Source organism: Hibiscus syriacus, unplaced genomic scaffold (assembly GCF_006381635.1).
Source record: "Hibiscus syriacus cultivar Baekdansim isolate YM2019G1 unplaced genomic scaffold, ASM638163v2 tig00111036_pilon, whole genome shotgun sequence".
NCBI classification, from domain to species: Eukaryota; Viridiplantae; Streptophyta; class Magnoliopsida; order Malvales; family Malvaceae; genus Hibiscus; species Hibiscus syriacus.
In genome coordinates, this window is record NW_024062963.1 from 225,598 (window position 1) to 252,357 (window position 26,760).

General features: G+C 36.0%; 2 protein-coding genes and 2 pseudogenes across 3 annotated transcripts; 2 read left to right on the forward strand and 2 right to left on the reverse strand.

Annotated features, from left to right (window-relative positions):
* The first annotated feature begins 4,562 nt into the window (after positions 1-4,562).
* Positions 4,563-12,560, forward strand: LOC120151236 (annotated as a pseudogene).
* A 689-nt stretch (positions 12,561-13,249) lies between these two features.
* LOC120151253 (syntaxin-124-like) lies at positions 13,250-14,217 on the forward strand. The gene has a single exon (XM_039163770.1). It carries the CDS (start codon positions 13,300-13,302, stop codon positions 14,215-14,217), a length of 918 nt encoding a protein of 305 aa, XP_039019701.1. The 5' UTR covers positions 13,250-13,299.
* A 319-nt stretch (positions 14,218-14,536) lies between these two features.
* On the reverse strand, positions 14,537-20,521 carry LOC120151288 (katanin p80 WD40 repeat-containing subunit B1 homolog KTN80.1-like). 2 transcript variants are annotated; one of them, XM_039163795.1, is made up of 19 exons: positions 20,330-20,521; positions 19,939-20,069; positions 19,646-19,763; positions 19,270-19,496; positions 19,083-19,185; positions 18,666-18,736; positions 18,448-18,522; positions 18,221-18,364; positions 17,945-18,107; positions 17,298-17,765; positions 17,108-17,161; positions 16,894-17,030; positions 16,608-16,766; positions 15,868-16,527; positions 15,659-15,733; positions 15,437-15,549; positions 15,161-15,277; positions 15,002-15,070; positions 14,538-14,854 (listed from the first exon to the last, which is right to left on the reverse strand). In XM_039163795.1, the coding sequence occupies exons 1-19, from the start codon at positions 20,352-20,354 to the stop codon at positions 14,797-14,799; spliced, it is 2,967 nt and encodes a 988-aa protein (XP_039019726.1). In that variant the 5' UTR covers positions 20,355-20,521; the 3' UTR covers positions 14,538-14,796. The 2 variants fall into 2 exon arrangements, with proteins under 2 accessions (XP_039019727.1, XP_039019726.1); XM_039163796.1 differs by lacking the exon at positions 20,330-20,521 and having other exon boundaries at positions 14,537-14,854; positions 19,270-19,501; positions 19,939-19,962.
* Positions 20,522-21,785: 1,264 nt separating this feature from the next.
* Positions 21,786-25,426, reverse strand: LOC120151254 (annotated as a pseudogene).
* Positions 25,427-26,760: the final 1,334 nt, after the last annotated feature.

Consider the following 26,760-nt stretch of genomic DNA (forward strand, 5'->3'; position numbering starts at 1 on the left):
TTCAATTACCAATATGTTAGATAAACCTCTTTTATTATTGGGTAAAGTACATCAAAGATCACTGAACTATACTTAAAGGCCGGCCGACCCAATACATGAATACATGTATCATATGGGCCTTAGCCCAGGGCATCATATTTTTTTTGGGAGGGGGGCATCAGTTTCTGTAAAATATCTTATATTTTCTCTGAAGGCAGTCTGGAACTCAAGGGTCTCTAACAGTTGTAGCCTACACCGTGTAGGGCTATCGATAGGTTACCCAACTGGATCCGAATGATCACAAGCCGGGCTCGTTGTTATTTCAGCTGCTCCTGGGGGACCTGCAAATCAGGCTGGCATTTCGTCTGGGGATATTATCTTGCAAATAGATAATACAAGCACAGAAAACATGGGCATCTATTATGCTGCAGAGAGATTGCAGTAAGTGTGTTGCTCTCTTCGGTTGAAACGTAATCAACTTTCATCTAGATTTTCGTATTGAAGAAATCTTTATGCGGCTGTCTTAGAGATATTTCCTTCCATTTTTCTTTGTATGTATTTGTGTCTCGATTTGCCCGTTCTTTTTTAGATATTAATATTATGCTCTACTTTTTGACTAAACTACAAAGGACCAGAAGCAAGTTCAGTGGAATTAACAATTCAAAGTGGGCCTATAATGAAGCACTTAGCTCTCACGTAAGTGTTTCATTCGAATACCTTATGATGCATTTGAACTCGATATATTAGAAACCATATCCAAAATTTTACTGATGTTCTTTGATTCAGCATCCTAAAATGTGTGTCAGTTCTATTATTATACTTTCCAAATTTAGTGAGGTGGAAAATGGGAATATTGATTTTGTCATTTTTATTCCTAGTTATCCCCTTCTGCTCCTTGTAATTAAGGACAAAATATTTTACATGTTCTTTTCTTCTTGTTCTATTTTGTACCAATTTCGTGGAAGATTTAAGATTGACCCATTGGCGACTACACTTTTCTAGGCGAGCGAAAGTTTCACTGAACCCTGCAAAGTCGAGGCTATGCGAGGTTCCTGGTTCAGAAAAGAGCTACCCCAGAATCGGTTATATTAAGCTAACATCATTCAACCAAAATGCTTCTGGTAAGTGGAGATATTGACTGCAAATACTCTTCTTTTTGTGTATGATTTGGGCTGAAGCCATGGAACTGTATGCCGTATAGTGTTTCTATTACATTTTTGTTTTAAAAAATTTATGCTTCTAGTGCACGAAGGCATCGTTTTAGGTGATATTTGTAGCCTTGTAGGTTTTGGTTTATATTTGTATTGATATTGTTTGACTATAATTTCTAATACATTTTTGTTTTAAAAAAATTATTTATGTTTTGTCTATTATACGGTATAAATATAGGGACATAAAATTATTATATCGCCTAGGGAATTAAAACTCATTGGACCGGCCCTGCTTAAAGGATTAGTTTGGTTATTAGACTTTCAAAAATTATAAAATAATTTTTAAATTTATTAAATTACTACAAAATGTTCATTAGATTTTATTGATTTTATATACTTTTTATAACAATTCAATAAATTTAATGACTATTTTTGTATTTTTGAAAATTTAATAACTAAAACAATCACTCGGACATAATTTTATGATCTCTCATGTACTTTATCCTTTATTATTTTATTCATCCTATTTTAAATATCTAACCTTTCATGTTAGACCATTGAACGGACAAGAAAAACCCTCAAAAGTCAAAATTTCAACTGACCACTCATTTGATGCATTTTCCACTCATGGATAGTTCTCTTGCACCAATAGTTGGTAGTAGGGCCGTAAATAAGTAGACTCGAGTTCGAGTATTATAGAGTTAGATTAGATTTGATAATTTTAAAATAGAGTTCGAATCGATTCGAAAATTTGAGAGTTTAAAATTTTTAAACTCGACTCGAATTTAAAACCATGAATTGAAGCTCGTAAAAGTTCGAAATGAAAAAAATATACTAAACTTAACTCGATTGAAGCCTCAAACTTGAATATGAACATTAAATATATGAAAATCTTATACTACATTTTAAAAAAATCAATACATAAATGTTAATATTATTAATAATTTATTTTTTATAAATAAAATCTTAATATATTATATTTTCGAGATGCTAACGAGATTTTCGAGTCGAGTATTATGTATCTTGTTTTGGCTCGTTAAGAACTCGAGTCAAGTGTTTATCAAGCTTTGACCGAATCAATTTCGAGTAGCTCACAATCTACCTTGTCTTATTTACAACCCTATTTAGCAATAGACTGACATTTTCATACTAGCAACTCCTTCACGTAATTTTTTTAAATATTCATATTATGATATGATATATTTTTTTAATTTTTTAGCATTATTATATTATGTTTAATATTATCGGATTTATATAAAATTTTAGGTAAATTACGAGTTTAGTATCTAAACTATCAGTTTTAATTTATTTTAATACCTAAGCTTTTAAGTTTTTAAAAATCATACCTAACGTTTAGTTTTTATTTCATTTTAGTACATCGTAGTTAAAAACTTAACATACTGTAATTTTTATAGATAAATTACATCATTCATCCCTCAACTATTTTCTCACTCCTATTTTGGTACTAAAGTTTAAAAAATTTCAATTTAACTATTAAACTTTCAAATTGTTCCTATTTTAATCACTCTAATTTATTTTATTAATAATTTTTATGACATGACATTTTTTATTATTTTATTAATATAAAATTACAAATAAAATAATAAAATTGAAAGTTAGAGTGATTAATTTAGGAGTAATTTGAAAGTTAAGTAGTTAAACTAAAAAACTTTAAACTTTAGTGAAAAAATAGGAGTGAGAAGATAGTTGAGTGATGAATGATGCAATTTACCCATAAAAAATGTGTCACTTGCAAATCGTCCTCTAAGTTTTTAAAAGCGATGTACTAAAACGAAGAAAAAAACTAAATTTTAGCTAAGATTTTGATTTTTTTGAAAGTTTAGGTATTAAAATAGATCAAAACTGATAGTTTATGTACTGACCGCATAATTTACCATAAAATATTTGTATATATTGCATATATGACAAAACAAATGAGATTTTTTATTTGTTTTGATCGGAAAATGGCTTAATTAATAAACAAAGTAAGGGGATGGAAATGGAAACAAATGATATTATGTCAAGTGTGGAAGTATTAGTTGGCAGAGGGTTGATGACTTGATGTAATACATTACTGAATCTTTCTAGAAACACTTTCAAACAATCCTGTTTAGGTTTTAATTTTCTTTGAAGTAAAGCTAAATACATTGCAGTGTAATTCATTTGATATTCATTCTAGTTTAATTAAAAATATCAAACGATAAACTACACATTTATATCTAAACTATCCGTTTTAGTGCTCTATCCGTTTTAGTACTTAAACTTTTATTTTTTTTCAAAACCATACCTAACGTTTAGTTTTTGTTTCGTTTTAATACGCTACTGTTAAAAACTTAATACGTTTAGTACCTAAACTATTAATTTTGGTCCGTTTTAGTATCTAAACTTTTATTTTTTTTAAAAAAACTTAACGTTAAATTCTGAACAGGATACTAAAATGAAATAAAAACTAAACTCTATATATGGTTTTGAAAAAATTGAAAGACTATGTACTAAAACAGATCGAAACTAATAGTTTAAATACTAAATGTATAATTTACCCTTAAATATAACAACAAACAACGGATAAGAATCATAAGATGAGAATTGAAGTTCTGGTCAAATATTAATACATTTTTCTGGAGTAGTTAGTGATTAAGTACATGAATCCCTTACGAGGATTTTGAATTAAAGTGTTATCATTTTATTGGTTTAAAATGGAATCATTAGTAAAGAAAATGAAAATAATGTAAAAATATATAGATAAAAAGAATCCACGTTATGTACTTTATCTTTTAAATTGTACATTTATCAAACAATCTAACTATGTTGATTTTAAGTAAATTATCAAATATATTTTAAAATTAACTCCATCAAGTTTTAATTTTTCAACAATTATTTTTTTAATTTATTAAACAAGAATTAAGTTTTTTTTTAAATTTTTTAGAAAATAAATTACAAAGGCAACACTTCTGTACCGATAAATATTTTACAAAAAGAAAATAATAAAAGATATACATCAAAGGATCATGTTCATCCCTATAATAAAAACATCTAATTTTTTTTATAAATATTAACTTTCTAAAACATTTTTTTAAATAATTAAATTTCATAAAAGAGTGAAGTTTAGAATATGTAAATGACTTAAATGCTCATTTGTCCCGTATATTCTTTTTTAAATTATTTTTTAGGACATTCTGTCGCTTAAATGATTAAAAATTATCTTCCCTCCTTCATTTATTTAAACCGTAAAAAAATAAAAATTATACTAATCAAAAATATAATTCCTGATCTTTTTTATAGACTTACCCTAAAACATACCTCGATAATAAGGACAAAAACGGAAGATACAAAAACAATTACAACGCCGCCTATATTTATTTATTTAAAAACATAGAATCCCTTTCTAATTAATTTTAGTTAATTAATTATTATTATTCTCTCCGCCAAAACCCCTATCCTTTAACCTCTTTGCTAGTGTGCTTTCTCTTTTGCTTTCTCACGGTATTGCAGATCAGCCCCCTAACCATTTTCTCTTTTGAAAGTTTCATATTCATGAAGATAAAGAGCTTAGCACTTACCTATGGCGTTTTGAAATGAAAATAATGTCTTCCACTTCGGCAGCAGTTGCGTCTTCTCAGAGTTGCTTCAATTCTGACTGTAAAGAGCTGAAACCGGAAAGATCGAGGAAAGGATGGCGTCTACAAACGGGGGAGTTCGCCGAGCTCTGCGATCGATGCGCGTCAGTTTCACTCTCCATCGACTTCGTCTCTAGGAGATATATATTTTTGGTTTAATTTAGTATGGAATTATGTTTGTTGCAGAAGTGGTTTAATTTAGAGATTTTTTATTAACTTGAATCACAAGTTCGAAATGCTTGCTACTCGCCATTTTTTGTTTGTTTGAGTGTTAGGTCTTAAAAGTGAATTGTTGCTATAACGTTTGTATCTGAATTAAGCTCTGTAATTTTTAGTTCTGCTTTTCAAGAGGGAAGATTTTGTGATACTTTTCACTTGAATGCTTCTGGTTGGAGGAGTTGCGAGTCATGTGGGAAGGTTAGTAACTTAGTGTACACATTTATTACCGTTATTTTATTTTCATAATTCCGTGTTATGATATTGAATGTGTGCTTTTACTTGCGAGTCATGTTTTTTTTGGTTTGCAGCGGGTGCATTGCGGGTGCATTGTTTCAGCTGATGCATTTACTTTGTTGGATGCTGGAGGAATAGAATGCATAGCTTGTGGAAGGAAAAATGTTGTTACGGTGAGCATGGATGATTTTACTATGGTATTCTGGTGTCTCTTTTAGACTGTAATTGTTAGTTTTAAAAAATTGGGCATAATCTTCATTATTCTTACTTTTTGATCATTTTTTTGAGAGAGGAATTTCATTATATTCCAACAGCGTCCATGATTACAACGGACTTAAAAATTTTGGGGTTTGTCATTGTAAAACCAATACGGATTGGATCTCGATAAAGCTCATTGTGCCAGGGAATGAGCAACTCAATTCGCTTCACGGTTGATGTAGAACACTTTAATGTCTCGATTCTTATTCAGAATATCATGTGATTCGTTGAGCAACAATCCGATAGTTGAAACATCATCTTTTCGATTGGATAGTTTGTTCACTATGGAAATCGCATGGTCTTCTCAGAGTTACTTTGTGATCATATATGAACGGAAAACATCATTTTTTATGTTACTTTTATGTTTAGGGTTTGTGAGGGAACTATTTCTTAGTTGAAATATTCATTTGGTTGTAGAATATGTTATAATCTCTTCATTGCACACTGTATCTCAGGGTTCAAATTCTTCGTCGCCACCTTCTTTGCTTGTGCACTCTTCTTTGTCTGAAAAGTTTAAAGATGATTCTGCAAAAGGTAGGGGCTGGAGTCAGCTAGCTGGTTTGGGTCCTGTACCTTGGCGGCAAGTGCTCAGTTTGTTCAATTCTGCAATTCCCCAGTCTGAGTTGCATTTTACGGTTCCCTATGAAGTTGACTTTTCCACAGGAAATGACAGACTAAATGTCTCCAACGGATTATCTTCTTCATGCCTGGGAAAGAAGAAAATTGAGGACTTCTCTGAAAGGCTAATTAATGGGTCCCTGAAGCTTGGTGTTCAGGATACGTGAGAATGGAAATGCAGGTTCTGAAAAACATTTCCCTGTATCAGTCATGGTAGTCCTAGGAAACATATATCCATGAGCATTAATGCTTGCATATGTAAGATGTGGATGTCTACATTACCCTCATGCTTGCATGTACATTTTCTTCTGTAAACATTGTCAGTAAAACTGCAGAGTGGATGCTGAACCTCTTAAAAACCATTTATTGTCCAGGAATCAATTGTGAGAAGCAGTCTGGTCCATCTTTAACCAATTCTCAGCATCCTTCTCGGAGGGAGGTGCCATCTAATTTACCATTTGGCTTAGCTGTACCTTATACATCTCCAGATGGAGCACATGGTCAAATTGGGTTTCCTTGCACGCATTTGCAATCGAACTCTGAATCTCCTCTGGCCAAGCAATTTCATTGTAATCTACATAATGGGCTTGATGCATCGGGTGAAACTCTGATTCATAATGGGAGGCTTAGACCTGATGGCCACGGAAGAAATCAACTATTTCATCGTTATTGGCCTAGGTTTACTGATCCAGACCTGCAGCAAACATCTGAAGAGTATCCTTTTGATTCTATAAGGCATTCTTGATACTTTGAATTGCAGAACATACCAGGCCAGTTATCATTAATAATTGATTTTGCAGAGTTTATTAACTTTTTAAGGAACGAGCTTCTTTTTTTGGATAAGTAATTATATTTCATCCAAAGAAACAGCTTAGCTGCTACAAACAACCTGCCTCAAACTAGATCAGGTCCCAATTTGTGTACAAGTATCTATTACCACCATCTACTCTGTGTATAAAGGCTATACATTTTGGTTTTCACCGCCTCCTTAATTCTATTTACAATTACCTCACTTGAACTTGAAAGACCTCTGAACTGCCTGTGGTTGTGTTCTTCCCAAATATGATAAAGGAACCCGGTCCAAGCAAGCTTAAGGATCCGAGTGCGAAGGGTTTTTCCCTTCAAGTTCTCGATCAACCAATTTAGACGCTGATCCCAGCTGAAAGCCACACAACAAATCCCACACAGCCTTAGAACAGCACTCCAATCATCCTTAGCATAGGGGCAGTCTGCAAATAGGTGATCACGTGATTCCATGCCAGAACCACATACCATACACACATCATCAATAACCAAGCCAAAACGAACGAGCCTGTCCTTAGTTGGCAGCCTGTCGAGGGTAGCCATCCACGCAATTAAGGAAAATTTAGGAATATGAGAAGGGAACCAAATAATCTTGTGCCAGCTCACCTTCTCTCTGCTTATTCGAATACTATCCCATATCCATTTACATTTGATTAGGCTCAAATCAGTACCAGGGAAAAATAATCTCATCGCATCGTCTCGAAGCCTCAGTAATTTGCTTAAAATCCAGCTATAGTGAGGCTTACAAACAACCTCCCAGTAACTTTCTGATTTAAATATAAATTTTTTGGGGGAAAACATCCACTAGTATTAATTATAAAAAACTGGTCATGACATTATTTCTTTGGTTAGGCTTAACCGTATTTAAGTTCAAGTCCTTTAATCACTCCTTTGTTTGAGAAAATGTTGAGTGCTAGTGATGCTGGGCGAATTGGTCGTTTAGTGCTGCCAAAAAAATGTGCGGAGGTGAGTCATTGCTCTAAGCTTTATAATAAAGTTTGTAGATTCATGTCATAAGGCTTGGCGGTGTATAAGTTTTGTTTACGTTAATTATCTTGACCATTATTTAGTGGCATAGGTTTTGATTATAAATATTTGGTATCACTTACCATACTTCGTCTTTTTTACTGGAAACACTCTCATTTTGTTCTGTAGTCATTAGTTTTAATGTTTCTTTTGCTGACATTAAAAGATGAGCCTTGAATTTGATGTTGTGCATCTTAGTTTCCCATCAATTGTTATCTATATTACTACATTATCATCACTTACTAAATTGGTATCACGTGACAGGCTTATTTCCCACCGATATCTCAGTCGGAAGGGTTACCTCTTAAAGTACAGGATTCGAAAGGAAAGGAATGGGTATTTCAGTTCCGCTTCTGGCCCAATAATAATAGCAGAATGTATGTTTTAGAGGGGGTTACTCCTTGCTTACAGGACATGCAATTACAAGCGGGCGACATAGGTAACAAATTGATATTTGTGGGACAAAAAAAAATTTAGTGATTTCAATAGTTTGTGCTAGAGGCCCAAAGTTTGCCATGTTCAAATTATAGCTCCTCGATTTTATTCTCTGAAAATTTATGGTTTCTGTTAATTGCCGCTTGGATTTACCTGTTAATGATGGCCCAAATTTTATTATGTGTTGCCTATTAGCTATACCCCTATTCAGTCAAATTCCTATATATTTTAGATATTTTCTTTGTATTTTTTATTGAAAATATGTTTTCGCCCCTTAAAATTTTATATGTTTGTCTCCTCTTAATTTTATATGCTCGTCCCTGACCCTATTCATTTTCTTTGTCCTTCAATTGTGTTTTACATCGTTGTCTGTTTGATTTATGTACTTACTGATATGATGGCTATTTCTTATGATCTTGCATCATGATTTTCTGATTTATTACTCTTTCAAAACTGGTAACTGTTGTTTCCTCAGTAACATTTAGTCGGTTAGAGCCTGGAGGGAAGTTAGTCATGGGTTTCCGAAAGGCTGCACCTACATCAACATCTGAGCAGGTTGGTCTTGCACAATGATTTACAGTTCTGATTGTGCACCTGTATGTTCCAGATCTAAGATAACATGCAATAGAACTAGTTGCAAAAGTGATTTGGTTCCAATTGTTGTTAATTTCATCTGATGAGGATATGCATTTATGCTTCAATCATGGTAAAACATTATAACCGTTGTCCTTTCTAAAAGCGAGATTTACATACATTCATGTGTTTTTGTTGGCAGGACAGTGAAACTAAAAATAGTAATGGAGTTTCCATGCATGGAGATGTTAGTGTCACAAAACCTAAAACTAGTGATATTATTGAGTATTATTTCTTTAAAAGATAGTTCATACCTAGCTTTTTGCCAATCAACCAGGCTGATCTGGCGGATCCAACCTCATTTTCAAAATTTGACAAGTCAGGACACACAGCAAAGGAACCATCAGGAACCAAACCAGCAGTTTCCAGAAAGAGGAAAAATAGCAGTTTGGGTTCAAAAAGTAAGCACCGAAGAGTTGATAATGAAGACCTCATAGAGCTGAAAATAACTTGGGAAGAAGCTCATGGGCTGCTGCGCCCCCCTCCTAATCATGTGCCCAGTGTTGTAGTGATTGAAGGTGTTGAGTTTGAAGAATATGAGGTATGCCATTGCCATCTATTATTTAATTTGTTTGCTCTTTATCTGTTGTGATTGAAACATCTTGGTTGTAAGTAATTGCAAGGGAAGCCTTCTACTTGTAAGTGTGGCGATTTTACAGTCAATACACACTTGATGGACCCATATAGGTTGCTCAGGAACCTTTTTGTTGTTACTTGTTCATGAATACTGCCACGGGCTCAGATTAATCTATCGTTAAATATTTGATTCTATTTTTGTCACGACTGTTCAGTTTTATTTTGCTAGAGTATGAGAGTGTTCATTATTTTTGGTTGCCTACTGATATAAATTGTTACTTATATATTCAATAAAGTTTATTCTTTTCTTGGGAATTCTCTCTTTTTTGTTGTGTTCCTTAATTTTGTTGTGTTCCTTTTTTACAGGATGCTCCTATTCTTGGGAGGCCAACAATATTTGCATCTGATAATTTGGGGTAGATCACTTTCTTTTGGATGCTCTGGCTTATGTTAAAAAGCTTAAAATAAAAAAAATTCTCAAATTATACCCTTTTTCCCATTTAGGTGCCTAAACTTTCTTTCGGTCAATCCTAGTGTCTAACGTTACAAACGTTATCATTTTAAGTGTCTCGGACTTAAAGACTGTTCCGTTAAGTGACCCATGTCGCATTTAGTTAATTTTGATTTTTTTTAAAATAAAAATATTATTATATTTAAATAAAACTTAATTTCTCTAAACTTACAAAAAGCCCAGATTCCTAAAAATCCCTAACCTTAAGTTTGCCATCTCCCTTGCGACCATGGCCCTCGTAGCCGAAGCCGTCCTTGCCATCTCTCTTGTTGGACATCGTCCTCCTTACCGTTGAGATGGCCATCGGGGTCACGTGGTATCGTGATTTGCAGTTTTGTTCTTTGTCGGGTTTAGGGTTTATCGGCTCCTATTTTGTTGGGTGTTTGTTGGATGATTGGTCGTCGGGTAGATGTGTGGTTAAGTGGAGGTTCGATCAAAGACAATGAAGGCAAAGGGCAATGGCCGGTGTGAGTTTTGATATTGAAAGTAGGGTTTTCAAAGTTTTGGGGTTTTTCTTAAGATTTCCAAAAACTTTGAGTTTTTTTTTTGAAAAATAAATTATAATTTTAAGTTTTTTTTTTTCTAAATAAAATTTTTGAAATTATATAAATGTGACGTGTGTCACTTAACAGAATATTTTAACGGCTGTTACGACCGATGAACTTAAAATGGTAACATTTATAACGTTAGGTATTTGGATTGATCGAAAAACAGTTTAGGCACCTAAATGAGAAAAAAAATTAGTTTGGACATTTTTTTTTATTAAACCAAGGAAAAACTATCAATTTAGTACTTGGGCCGTGATTTGGATCATTTTTTTGGATTTATTGAGATCTCTACCTTCCTTCATGATATTGAAATATTCTGCTGTACTCACTGTAGTTGGTTTCTTGGGAGGTTAATTAAAATTTGTAAAGTCAATTTGAAAGCGAAGTCCGAACATCTTTTACTTTGTTATCTTGTCTTATAGATGCAATAATTCTTGAACCATGCAAACCCCAATGTGTTGCTCTTTCTTGTCAGGGAAAAGACTCAGTGGGCTCAATGTGAAGATTGTTTTAAGTGGCGCAGATTGCCTTCGACTGCTCTTCTTCCTTACAGATGGACCTGTTCCAGTAACTCATGGGATCCAGAAAGGTAAGCACTAATTCATGCATTTTTTTCTTCATTTTGCTAATGCTGACCCTGTAAAAAGAATGAAAAACACAATTAGTTTTTGTATGAGCATTTCTGTTTTCCATGTTGACAGATCTTTATGTTCAGCCGCTCAAGAACTGACCGCAGAACAGCTGGAAGATCTGTTGCCACGCTGTAATCCAGGTAAATATTGCTTACATTTTGTACGACTTACCTGGAAAGTATGAATGAATTTGAATTCTTGACAGATGATTTTTGTGTAAAATTCAGTTTCTTTTATTTCGATTCATTTCCTAGTGCGACCGACAAATCGGTTTTTGTGATTGTGATTGACAGCTGTTTCTAAGAAAACGAAGGCTGCTAACTGCGATTCACAAAATGTAGATGCTTTGGAGGGGTTGGACACTCTTGCCAACCTAGCTACCTCAGGAGAGGGCAAGGCTCTCCCTGTTTCATCTCAAGCCACAACAAAGCACCCCCGGCATAGACCTGGTTGCTCGTGCATTGTATGCATTCAGCCCCCGAGTGGGAAGGGCCCCAAACACAAACAGACATGTACTTGTAATGTTTGTCAAACAATCAAGAGACGCTTCCGCACCCTCATGCAGCGCCGTGAGAAGAAACAGTCGGAAAAAGAAGCAGAAACTGCATGCAAGAAACAGAAGCAACCTTCGTTGCCCGATAAAGAATTAGATTCTGATCCTCTGCCCTACACTAATGCAGGGAATACCAGTCATCCAAGCCCGGAAAAGGTTGTTTTTGAGGGTTCAGAAGATGATCTTAACAGAGTAAAATCCTCAAATTCATCTTTTAAAGGCCAAATTGATTTGAATATCCGACCTGAGCGAGAAGAAGAGCTGTCATCTGGTTCGGATTCAGGCAACACAATGAGATTGCTTCATGATACCACCAAGAGATACCATAGGCAGCAAAGTATGTTGAACTTTAGTGACAATAGTATTACAGAACTCACTCAGATACACCCTGGTCATGGCTTAGAAGGAGGAAAAACCAGTAACAGTATTAGTCTTGGGACCAGTCATCGAGATGCTGAAGGGGACCATTCGGCAGTTGTCTCTATCAAAACATCTGCACCCACATCAGCAACCGGTTAAGCTGAATGCACTATTTGTGTCGAGGGCGTTACGGATTAGGTTATACATCTTCATCAGCATTTCTTCACGGCTGTATATATATGAAAAAAAAGACTAGGGTATAAGGTCACAATTATAGTCGAATTGTAACCGACTGTTGCTTGTTTGTTTTGTTATATTGTTAGGTCAGCTGGTTGATTGTAAAGTCTGTTATGATTGGCTAGGAGATATTATTCACCAGTCTATATAAATAGCTTAGTGGATCGTGATGGGGAAAAAAAAGATGATGCAGTCACACTTTCTTCATAAATAGCTTTATCGTTCTTTCATCCTCCACCGCCGTTCAATATGAAGGCGGTTGGATCGGTGGTCGAACCCTTGACCTCTTTAGAAAACCCGATCAAATATAACTTGCTAATCGCGTTATAATAATGATTGTCATATCATCGTACGTCACGTAATAACTTTGAATCAATATTTGAATATGTTATAATATTTACGTTGTCAATTTCCATCACAAATTCACTATCTTTTTGTAATTCAATTTCCAAGCACATAATAGTATGTGAAAACTTAAAATCTAATCTCTTTGATCTGATGGAAGGACACCGTCACTGCATTTTTAGATAACCTATTTTCCCTTCTCCTTTTAGCTTTGGGTGATTGATTAACGGATAGGACCAGGTCCGACAAGAGAGGATGTCAAACCAAGTAAATGGTCCTTTCTATTTTTAGATTAACTATTTCTCATCTCTCTTTTTTCTTACAAAAACAAGGCAAAACACCCTTTGTTTTGTTTCCCTTCGATTTATGGAAGTTTTCTTCTCCTGTCTTCCTCCTACATTGCTAATTACTACCAGTTAGTTAGCAGTCCATGTAGAGGAAGATAGCCCTAATCCCAACCATAAAATAATCATTACAAATAAGAAATTTTGATTTGTCCATTGCCACCAACATCATCTCTTTTCATTAAATTTCTCTGTAATTCATTGAGAGTTTGAGCCATAATGAACGATTTAATTTCGAGTTCGTTCAGGAAATACACGGACCTTAAACAACAGACGTACATGGACGACCTGGAAGCCGGAACCGAGACTGTTAACCTTGACAAATTCTTCGAGGACGTCGAGAATGTTAAAGAAGACATGAAAACTATAGAGACGCTTTACAAGGCATTACAAGAAGCCAACGAGGAATGCAAAACGGCACACAATGCCAAGACCATGAAACAGCTACGTTCTCGAATGGACGCCGATGTCGAACAGGTTCTCAAAAGAGTGAAAGTCATCAAAGGGAAGATCGAAGCTCTAGAAAAATCCAATGCCGCTGCCCGTAGCGCTCCAGGTTGCGGACCCGGATCATCCTCCGATAGGACCCGAACCTCGGTTGTTAGCGGGTTGGGTAAGAAGCTAAAGACGATGATGGATGATTTCCAAGGTTTTAGAGCTAGGATGCAAGCGGAGTACAAAGAAACCGTTGAACGACGCTATTTCACCATCACCGGACAAAAACCTGACGAAGACACTATCGAGAATTTGATCATGAGCGGCGAGAGTGAGAGCTTCCTCCAAAGGGCAATCCAGGAACAAGGGAGAGGTCAAATTATGGACACCATTTCCGAGATTCAAGAACGACACGACGCCGTTAAGGAGATCGAAAAGAATTTGCTCGAGCTTCATCAGATATTCCTGGACATGGCTGCGCTCGTCGAAGCTCAGGGTCATCAACTGAACGATATCGAAAGCAATGTTGCACATGCAAGCTCCTTCGTGAGGCGAGGGACGGAGCAGCTTCAAGAGGCGAGGGAACAACAGAAGAGCTCAAGGAAATGGACGTGCTATGCCATCATTGCTGCCATTATCTTGATTATAGTAATCCTCCTGCCGCTGCTGCCGACGATCATAACTTTGCTTAAGCACAAATAGGGATGGTAATAGTATGAACATTGCGATTCGGATATTTGTTTTGACGTCCACTCAAGAATTTTTTCCTCCTGATTCTCTTATAAGGTTCGGATTCGGATAAGCATTTGTATTGATTCAGATCAATCTCAGATATCCATTATTCAAACGAATTTAAATATCTGCATATATTATATGAATTCATTTCATTTTTGTAAATAATCAATTCGGATAATATTCGATTCGATTTTGATTTCTTACGTTTAAGATATTGCAATGTATTTTTATTGTATGAGAAGAGATTTCAAGGAACTGACATTTCATTGAATTTTATAGCCGAAGAGTATATTTAGACATGCTTACATGCATTTTTAACAGAAAAGATCACGAACGTCACCATATTGAATTAAAGAATGGCAGGGGAATTTACCAGCAAATCCTCAAACATAGGAGATTAACATCTCTTCTTCATTCACCTTCGAGATGTATGGCCCGATACGGACATGGTCATGACGAAATGGCCATTATAAGTGATTTCGGCTCGACCACATTTTTCATGTTTCGGTCGCAGATGATTTATATGGCTGCCTTCACAAATCACCATCATTCTTGAAGAACTAGATTCAATTCCTGCGCGCCTCTCCCTACCGTGCCGCCTCTCCTGTAGGGACCACAAAGGAAAAAGATACTGATTTAAGGATGTTATCGGATTTTCGAAGGATGTAAGCACCGTGCTATGTACATAGTCGATAAGAATATCGAATTACAATTGGGATGTCGGCTGCAATTGCTCTTAAGAGCGGATTACCTTGCAAGTGGTGGAAGAAGTTTTTGAATCTTTTGTAGCTGCGTAGAACACTGATTGCAGCATTCTCGCCTGGTTCAAATTTCGAAAGACGATTAATTCATACTTCATAGTGGCTTCATCAAACAGATAAAAATAGTTAAAGAAACCGAAAGTCAGAACCTCTGCTCGGCATGAAGATCAACACCGACACCATGCGGGGCTGAAACAGTTGAGCGTATCATTGGACCAAAAACAGCTACGAGCTTCAGGAGCATTTCCAAAGAGACATTTACATGCCTGTATATTCATATCGCAATCCAGAAGAGCAATTGAGCATCACAAGTAGAAACGCCCATTGTCTAAATGTGAAGACAAAAACCGAATAACCTGCATGCCTAAATCAAGTCTCATGCTGAGTTTTCGAAAGAACCAACACTTCTAATTTTCCGAAATTACCTTTCCATTTTGCTATCTAATAAGCCGATAAGCACGGGAAGCAGGATGGAAAAGAGATCTAAGGTGATAATCTCCATTTTTTCCATGAGAACACCGATCACATCGGCTTGCACCTGCACCAGAAGTTATCAAGTCTAAGCTAGGCAGAATCCAAGTGACAAGCCTCATTCACTTAAAAGCAGAATAAAGCAACACAAATGGAATGTTCCGATAAATACTCACAGAATGATCAGGCAATTTCCGCAGGGCACTGATGGACCCTTTAATGTCATTCTTTTCCCAAAAATGCCGCACTACCTACCAGTTACCACAAAAACAATTACAAAAGAAAACTAACATGTAAGAAGCAAATAAATAAACAGAAGTTCTAAAACATGCAATGATTACTATTCATCCACCAATTACATCTATGAACTGATGCTGAAGCTTACCTGTAACTTTGTTAAGCGTGACCGAAGTGTACTTAAGAATACATCATGCATTTGCATCAGACTTTCGGTTAGCTTTCCATCATTATCAGAGATTGATTCACCCTTTGAAATTTGGTTTTCGATAATTGTAACATTCCCATCATTACCAGAATTCATTCCCACCCTAGAAATTTTATTTTCAGTAACTAAACCAGTTGGTCTACTCATATCATTTCTAGTAAGTTGATTTCTTGAAACGATCCCATCCGAAATGGAAGTTGACTCGCTTTGAGTGATTCGGTTTTTGGTTAAGATCCCATCAGAAGCCGAGGTTGATTCCCTTCTAGAAATTAGATTTCCAGTAATGCTGCCACTAGATGCAGAATTTGATTGCCTTCTAGAAATTTGATTTACAGTAACGATCCTATTAGATGCAAAGGTTGATTCCTTTCGAGAACTTTGATTTCGAGCATTCATCCTATCTGAGGTGAAAGTTGATTCCCTTCTAGAAATTCGATCTCCAGTAATTATCCTGTCAGAAGTAGGGGTTGTTTCCCTTCTAGGAATTGAACTTCCAGTAATGCCACCCTCGGAGCCAGAAGCTGATTCCGTTGTAGAAATTAGACTTTCGATAGGAGTTATATCATTGGCCGACGATTTAGATATTTGTGTTCCTCCTTTCTGTTAGGTTAAAGCATAAGAAATAACTTTAATTCAATCACAAAAATGCGGAATCTCGTGAACATGAAAATCTGCATTACTTGGTCAGAAGTAGTGGTTGTTTCCGTTCTAGGAATTGAACTTCCAGTAATGCCACCCTCGGAGCCAGAAGCTGATTCCGTTGTAGAAATTAGACTTTCGACAGGACTTGTATCATTGGCCGAGATAGGTTCCGTTTTAGATATTTTTGTCCCTCCTTTCTGTCACAAGAAATAAATTTAATTCAATCACAAAAATGCGGAATCTCATGAACATGAAAATAAATATTACTCGGTCATGCAAAAAACCGGAATTTGAAACTTCGAGAAAAGATACACTTAAGCTCACCATTATGGATGGTATTTTATCGGCTTCCGGTGCAGCAGGAGGTATACCATCAGTCACTGGATTATCACTGCTGTTCAATAAATCTCTTCGTTCAAACCTCTCGACCAGACTGCGTGTTCTTCCTCTAACAACAGCCACTGCCAAGGGAGAAATTGCTAAAGATCGAAATACATTCGGTTTAATATATTAGAAGACTTGGAAAGAAAGAGCAAACCTCCATTCACAAATTTGACATTCGAGTTTTTGTTGAGATCGAGGGATTCATTACCTGAAAATAGATATAGAAAAAATAAATACGCCACAAACTATCCAAAGAAAGACAACGAGGGTATGGAATAATACACAAATGTATAACCTTAACTGATTTGCAAATGAATAAAAGCAATGTGTACAAGAAAACTTACGAGCTTCTTGAGTAGAGTGCGTCTGCGGTGATTGTATCTCTTTGGATTTCTCTGTGACAGTCTCGATGTTTGAATCCTTTTCACCACATGATGTTCTATATCCATCCTCCGATACAAGCCTAGTCCGAGAATTCAGATCCACTGCCCTGTCTAACCTTTCCGATTCAACTGCAGCCGATAGCTTTTCGACCTCAAACTTGTTGACTGATGGTCTTCTAACATGAGCTGGTCTGAGCAACATTCCAGGTTTTGTCCTTGAAAAGGTGATTGATTCTTTTCCAGAATTAGTAGTCTCTTTCACAACAGGGTTGTTACCCGATTGTCCATTAGATTTAGCATTAACTCCTATTCCAGGACTCTGCCTCTCAGCTGCCAGATTACTTGTTTCACCGGCATCCGATGGGGAGACCACTTTTGTAGAGTTCAAAGAGCCATCTTTCGGAGCAGCAATCATACTACTGCCAGCAGCTTTTCATGGAAAGTCGAATATCATGTCAGACGAAATATAGCTTACCAAATTAAAGGGTTTAAAAATTTTACATTTGGAAATTAAAGCAACTTTCAGGTTTATATGTATCATCAGAGAAGTCAATCTCGAAACTGACCAAGGTAACAAAGTGAAAAAAGATGCAGAAAAGAGGACTTACTGTCAACATATATGTTCTTTATTTCCTTGGTCTCGAAATCAGGTGATAGGGGTCGTGATCCCAAAGTTGATCTCATGCCACTCCCAGCTTTTTCCAAAGAATAACTTCCCTCAAGATTAAATTTCTTCTCGGAACGGTCATTTCGTCCATATGGCTCAATATGCTAAGACGTGTACAAAATGTAAGAAGGAAGTCAAGACCGATGTATTTTCACTGGAGTTCAAACTGGCACAATATAAAGGAAAAACAATGTCAGAAAACGATGATTGTAAGTACCGCTATGTCTGCTCCCCAAACTCCAATAGTATTTCTATAGTACGAGCAACCCAAAAGTTTGCCTTCATTGATGCAGAGGTCACCGAGTGTTGACCACCCGATATCAGCAGAATCATGACAAACTACTGGCTCCCATGAATAAACCTACAGTTATGACATCGAATATTCAGAAGTTTGCTTTATCATTTGGATAAGAATCAAACGGTTTTACAATGGAAGATTCAAACCTTCAAACCATCGTCTGATCCACAGAAAAGAGTTTTCCCATCAGTATGAAAGGTATTCAAGCGAACCCCCGCAGCCTAAAAAGAAGCAACATAAGCATTTTACATAAGCATGATGGAGAAAGGTTTATTTTCGATAAAGGGAGTTTTGTTTACTTTTTCTTCTTTTCCTTTAAAATGTGAATATGATTCTCAGACTACAGACACATAAGCTTATATACCTCCGGTCTTGAAGACCCGATCAGTTCAAAAGTTTCCAAATCCCAGAATTTTACGGTTCCATCCGCCGACCCTGGAATTCAGTTGCATATCAATTAAAATATTCCCAAGAAAATGCTGTTTTCAAGAGGGATAAAGAGAGCAAACAATCCAGAAATATTGAGTACATGTCCACATACAAATGACAAAAGGAACAAAGATCAAAGCAGTGGAATTTTGATTATTTGCAAAAACTAAAATGCATGAGATATGGACTGAAAAGTCATTCTCCTAAATCAATGATTAAAACCGTAACGGAAAAGATTCCATCTTGGGAAGCAGGTTAAGGAATTCTAAAATTAACTAAGATGGAAATGGCAAGCAATATAGAAAATGAAATGCAACTACGACAAACTCACCGACTCATAATGAAATCTTACCTGTAGCAAGGAGAAACTCAAGAGGGTGAAAGTCTAAGGAGGAAATATGTCCTTCATGAAACTTAAACTCGTTCAAGAGTTTTCCAGCGGTAAGATCCCACACCTGTTAGCAGTGACAGGATAAAACATTAAGACAAATAGAACCGATGGCTCATTTCATACAGATGATGGTGCAACCTCTAGTTACCTTTACAACATTATCAAATCCACCAGAAACAACCCAGCGGCCATCAGGAGTGAATCTAATCGTGCTAATGCCTCGAGTATGACCCTTGTATGTGTGAGTGCATCCCTTTTTCCTAATATCCCATATCTTTAGATTTGTATCCATGGAACCAGATGCAAAAAACTCACCAAATGGATGGAACTCCAAAGCAGTGCAATTAGATCTGTGTCCAGTAAGTCCGCGAACCACTACACTTCAAGAACAACATCAAGCATTGCACAACTTAATTATTACCCAATTTTAATTCAGTATAGTACAATCATTGTACTGTTATTTGGTAGCATGTTTCCCCTGCTTCTTCGGATTATGGCCTACCAAGGAGAAACAGAAAACTTACTCTTTGTTTCTTCGAGATCCCAAAGCTTTATCACACCCGAAGATGCACCAGCAAGCACCAAGACTTCAGCCAGATCAAAAGCTAAAGACTCGACCGGACTAGTATGACCACAAAGACTCTGCACATTATCACGCAAGGATAGACCATTATTCTTGTATTCAATATCCCACAACACCAATACTCTTATTGGCATAAAAAAATGCAAATTCAAGGGACGAAAAAAAATCACAGCCTAAGAGAAATCATTTGAAGGCTAAATTTGGAAAGAATCCAAGTATAAGAGAGAAACTTACCATTAAAGAAGTGGGTTTCCCAATTGACCAGACATTAACTTTATGATCATCTCCACCAGTAATAAGAAGCCTAAATGTCCTTTTCCCCATACTTAAACAATTCACACTGGCATTATGAGCCTCAAATTCCTCTACATTCATTTTGTCAAGGGGATAGAGTAATCAAAAAAAATCAATAAAAACCCTCCAAAAGCCTTGAAATTCTCATCTTTATATAAAAATATTGTCTTTTTAATGAACTGAAATCCATCATAAAATTGCAAAAGAAGAAGAAGCCAAGAACTAACTTTCGAGCTTGATTAAATTTCAGTGACGGGAGCTAGTTTAAGCTAAGCATTTCGATAACTATAACAATAACAGAAAGAAAACAAGAAATTAAGCTCAAGGATACGCAGCTTATGTCCACGCTTCGCCATTTTCCAGGAAACTAAATCCAAAACGAGATCGGAATCGGAACTGGAGCTGGAACTGGACCGGAACCACAATGATAATCAAATTCACACGAAACTATTCCTCAAGATTCAACAAAGAAAAGGGCGAAAATCGAAAACTTTTTTATAAAAAAAAGTTCAAAAATTTATTGGGAACGCAAATCCACCAAGAAAAGCTAGGAATCAAAATTTGGATGTGAACTTGGTAGCTTCCTACTAAAATAAAATGAATCAATTTATTATTTTTTTAAAATTTTTTCTTTTTTAGGGTGAAATACACTATTTGGTCCTTAAACTATGATTTCAGTCTCTAAACTGAAAAATAATAAAACTATCATCAAATTATTACATAATTTTTCCCTCTCAATTTGATCATATTGTGAATTTTTTTGGTCAAATCAAATAGAATTCAAGTCGCAAAATCTAATAATAACAAAATTTGATAAGTTTAATGTCTAATTTTTAAAATTTTAATAAAATTAAAAGATCATTTTATAATAATTTAATCAAGTTTAATGATAATTTTATAATGATATGATAAATTTAATAATTTTTTTTGTAATATTAAAATGACTATTTTATAATAATTTGAGAAATTTAATGATTATTTTATATTTTTTAAAAGTTTAATGCAATATAATCATTTTATCATAATCTAAGGACCTTTAGTGTACTTCACCTTTTTTGAAGCTGAATACAGTGTGTTTCAGGATGCATATCCTTTTTACCGTGTTTATTCTTACCAAGATACGGTGGATTTTACTTTGCCTGTCGGACTAGTATAATTACTTAGCTGCCCTTTGTCTTCTATGTGTTCACGTGTCGGCTTGGTCCCCTTCTTCAGCCTCGAGATTTAGGTTTTCTTGTCTTTTTCCAAATACTTTTCCTCTCTAATTTTCCCAAAAGAACCAAATTTGTTGATTTCCTTACACTTGGGGAGTGACGTTGTGTAATAAACAAAGACAAATTAGGAAATTTGTTAAAATTAATTAGTGCTACTAATGAGAAGGATGGTGAATGCAATGCATGCATAATTAGTACTAATCCTTATAAAAGAATGAAATGATTAAACTAGTTAATGCCATTTTGGGGTCTTAGGGTGGAGATGGGTGCCAACTGAGTTTTATGTGTGACCACCATTCTATTGAATATTTGATTACTTAACAATATTTCAATTTGATGACTTGATTGATTCAATTATTTGAATTAAGGGTTCAATTGAATGCATAAAAAATTTAGGGGTGTAAGTGATATTTTAAAATATTTGAGGACTTCCTACACTCACTCTTTTTAAAACAAAAAAGGTACTTACGTGATAAATACTACACACGTGTAAGACCAAATAAGCAAATAAAAAGTCCATGTTTGCAAGCTTTGGATTCTACTCTAACATTGAGTTTGTAAGGTTGTCCAACACTACTTCAAAGAATCATTATACATGTGCTTTGCCATCCATGGGACAAATGCAAGTGTATAAGGCCACTGGCTTCATCTAACAACAAAGTTCTAACAAATGACATCCAACAAATTTCGAGCTATACTCTTTCAAATAACCAGCCCAGCCCAACTGCGGCTCTTCGAGTCTGGCGCTCCAAAGATTGTTTATCCGAGGATATACAGCCGTTCCATCCAGTTTAAGCTGAGCCCACATCAGCATCTTTAGCAAGCCATCGAGCCTTGGCTCTGAATTCCAGTAATCAAAACAAGGTTATAAGCAAAAAAGAGGCTAGAAATGAAAATGAATAACAACGGCAGCAACCAACCAAACCTTTTCCAAGATTCTGGCAGCTGAGAATGGCTACATTCGCATCGCTTGCTAACTTAAGCCGCCGTGATTCATCCATAAGCCCCCCTTCCGGACAGTTCGAAACATCTTCGAAAGCCAGGAGTGAAACAGTCCGCTCAAACTCCTCATAAAAGCTTCCCTGCAATGGAATTGTCATCTTACATACCGATCAGTATTATCTACGACTGATTAATGCAGGTTATAACGTACACAATGTTAAGAAAATTACATCTTGTTCTCCCAGAGGAGCAAAATCATCTCGAGCAATCTCCAGGGCTGCTTCTACGTTTCCGTGTCGAATCAGTTCGATCAATCTCTGTTGCTGGAGAAGGAAAAGGAGTCCAAGATGTGTTTCCAATATCTGAAATGAAAAGATGTATGGTATCAACAAATCAACAATATGAAAAAGAGCCTGCATTCCTTGGACAAGTAACTGATTATTTCAACAGTTTTAGCAAGTCTCTCACATTTGCATTTCCATCAAACACCTTACCTTGAGGTTTAAACCGATAATTTTGTCGATCGCTTCCTCGAGGTTCCCACATAGTACAGCCCTTTTAACCGCCATGCGAGCCGTGATTGTTGCAGGATCAATAACAACTGTTCCACATTAAGGAACGCAAAACTATTACTTTAAGAACCATTACTAATAGAGAACATTAGTAAGCATTTGTTTCCTTTGCAGGATACGCCGGTTCCCGATTCCATTCGGAAAATTTCCGCAGCATCTGCAAAACCCTCGATGACAAGAAAATCCATCACCAATTTATTCATATCTTCTTTCCTGATTCAACACGATTCAACTTGTTTTCCCAAGCTTTCCTTGTAATCAAATGCTTGGAGGGAGTCTGCCAATGAAACATTTCAAAACATAAATGGACTCCATTCCTATAATAAACCAATCCTCCAATGCCCCCAATGTTCCATTAAAGGGAAATCTAATGCATGCTTCAATGAAAAGAAATGCATAAACTTCATCCTATAAACTAATCCCCCAACGCCTTCAGTATTCCATGAAGTCTTTATTCGTTATTTAGCCCGTAAACTATACCTTCTTCCACTTTGGCACCTAAACTTTGTTTTTGGTTCAATTTGGTACTTTAAACTATCATTCGGCTCAATTTACCCAAAACGTTCGATGATGTCATTTATCACGTGCCATTCGGGCTAAACCGAGTATTAAGCCTTCCATTAAATGGAAATATCTCTACTGTCTTATGCACATTCCAATGAAAAGAAACGCAGACAACTTGAAAGAACGAAAACACGAATAGCTAGTTGATTTTCTTCTTTATCAAGATTCAATATTCCATTGATCCAAACATAGTCTAACAAAAAGGAATCTTTAATTGTAGATATAGGCATAGCTAACTTGTAGTTTACATCAGAGCTAAAGGCTAAACAACTTAAAATTCTTTAAAAAAGAAGAAAGAAATGGTCAAATTATCCCCAAAATATCAAATAGAGATTCACAACAAAAGAGAAAGAGGAGGTACCGGTTGCTTTGGGACTTCAAATAGATGACGAACCAAGTCAAAAGCATTAGTACCAGTACTCCCTCCGCTTCCACTCTCACTCGATTCCCCAAACAGTTCTGAAAACAGAATACCTTGGGCTTGGAAGCTGGATTTGGAATAACTGCAATTCGTAAAGATATGTACATGCAAGTCTATTTATAGCAGTATGAAATGGATCGGATCGGTTTATAGGTTAATGGGCTTCAAGCCTTCAGCCCACATTGTCAACGCATGAAATCTTTAGGCTTAAGGCCTGCGTAAAATAGATTTGGGTAAAGCTTACGAAAAGTCACTAAATTATATTCAAATAATTGTTCTGATCACTGAACTTTCAAAAGTTATAAAATAATCATTAAAGTGTTAAACTGTTATAAAATGGTATTTGCGACACTATAATAAATGTAAAATTTTGATAAACTTAATGATCATTTTATAATTGTTTGACGAAGTTTAATGAACTTTATATAACAACTCAGTAAAATGTTGTGATCATTTTGTAGCAGTTCCATAAATTTAATAGTAATTTTAACTTTTGAAAGTTCAATGATCATAATTATTATTTGAGTTTCAATGATCTATGGTATATTTTATCCGTTAGATTTTTCTTTATATCTAAATATTTATTATTGTGTCAATCAAAATTAATTGTTTCCTTTCAATTTTGACAAAAACTAAGTTGTTTCTCGATTTTTGAATAAGACTAATTTGCCTAATTTTGAAAGCCTTGAAACCCTTCAATGTTCAATTTTATGATAATATTTCATGCAAAGTTGGTGAGAAAAGTCAACAATTAGAAAAGTAACAGTTCTTGAATCTCAATGGACGTGACTCTGAGGGTTTGAGACGTGATATTGCCTTGCGGAGAGAGTTGGAGGATCTTGGGACAACGAAGAAATTATTTTGCAGTCAAAAGGCTTAGATCCAATGATTACAAGAGGGTGACTCATGCACTAAATTTTTTCACTCTTCGGTTGTGATTAAACAAAAGAGAAAAATCATTCGTGTTCTTCATATGATCTTGGGCAGCAACTTGATTCTTTTGAAGAAATGGCAGCTAAAGCTGTAAATTTTTTCATTAATCTAGTGGGTACTACGTACTGATGAAAATATTGAAGGATGTGGGAGTGATCTTTTAAAGGATATCATCAGTTTTGCTTTGCCTTCTGAAGATAGCTAGAGTTTAATTGTGAAAGTTTCTAGGGAGGAAATAAAGAAGACATTTTTTCAGCAAGGGGATGAAAAGGTTCCGAGCCTGGATGGCTATTCCCCTTGATTCTTTATGGTTGCCTGGGAGGTTGTGGGGGATGATGTTACTTTGGCTGTCAAACATTTTTTGAGGCTTCTTACTTACTCCCGACGTTTAATGCTACTGCTTGGAACCTTGTTCCAAAAGCCATGAATGCATCCAGTATGAAAGAGTTCTGTCCAATATCTTGTTGCTCGATGGTGATTAGGGCTATCACTCGGATTTTGGTGTCGAGGCTCGTAGTTTTTTTTTTCAAATATAGTTGCACCAAATCAATCGGATTTTATTAAGGATCGTTGTAGTGTTGATAATACGCTGCTAGCCCAGGAGCTGGTCAAGGGATATGCTAGGAGGACCTTATCTCCTAGTGTGCTATAAAGGTTGACCTCTGAGAAGCTTTCGATAGTTTGAGTTGAGAGTTTATCCTTAAGGTATTGAAAGCCATGGGGCTCCTTAAAAAGTTCAGATGATGGATCTGGGTTTCTATAACTTCCCCTTGCTTATCCATCGCGTTTAATGGAAGTTTGGTGGGTTTTTTCAAGGGAGCGAGAGGGGTAAGGCAAGGTGATCCGCTCTCACTCTACCTTTTTATTTTGGCCATGAACGTGTTGTCAAAAATATTGGACTTGGCAGCGGTCAATGGGATATTCCATATTCATTCGAAGTGTAAAAAAATTAGGATGACTTATCTGTGTTTTGCGGATGACCTTTTCATCTTCACCAAAGGCCCCTAGGCTCAGTTTGGGCGTCCAAAGTGTTCTAGACGACTTTTATAGTATGTCCGTATTGAAGTTGGTACTTTGTTCGTTTGATATTTAGGGGTGCCATTGGTTAATCGAAAGTTGTTGGAAAAGGTCTTTCGAAGCTTAATAGAGTGTATTGAGAAGAGGTTGGGTCACTGAAAGAGTAATAAACTTAGCTATGCAGTGAGGCTTCAATTGATCCAATATGTCTTGTTTAGTATTACTAATTACTGGAGTATGTGGCTTATTCTTCTCAAAGTTGTGGTGAGAAGGGTGGAACTGTTATGCATGAGAATTTTTTTTGGAAGGGTGCAGATATCCTGCTGCCGGTGCTAAAGTGAGTTAGAGACGGGTTTGTACTTTAAAATCCGAGGGTGGGCTATGGCTTAAAAAGCTTACTTGTTGGAATAGGACTTGTTTCATCTATTTGCTGTGAAAACTCCTTGCTCATGAGGGCCTTCATAGATGGCCTGGTTGCCGACCTATGTTATAAAAGATTGTGATGTTTGGGAATTCGAACCTAAAAGCTGTATTAGTTGGAGTCTGAGGAAAGTGCTCTTGCTCGGGGGGTCCTAAAAGAGTTTATTGCTGTGGTGGGTGCAGATTGGAGGCTTTTAAAAACTAGGAAGATATGGTATGAAACGAGAGTAAGTGTGAATAGGGTTGCCTGGCAGATATGGTATAAAAGAGTTTATTCACTACAAGAAAAATGGTTTTTTGCGGCGTTTTTTTTACCTATAGCGGCGCTTATAAGCGCCGCTAAAGTTCGCGGCGTTTGTGTACAAAAAACGCCGCAATAGGTGACGATATATAGCGGCTTTTGTTCACAAAACGCCGCAATAGGTGTTGCTATGTAGCGGCGTTTTTATTACAAACGCTGCAATAGATGTTGATTTTTAGCGGCATTTTTCTTACAAACGCCGCAAATAGATGTTGATTTTTAGCGGCGTTTTTCCCACAAACGTCGCAGTAGTTGTTTATATTTAGCGGCGCTTTTATCGCAAACGCCGCAATAATTTTGAGATTTAGCGGCGTTTTTTCCACACAAGCCGCAAATGTGTTGAGATTTCCCGACGTTTTTTCATACAAAGGTCGCTAA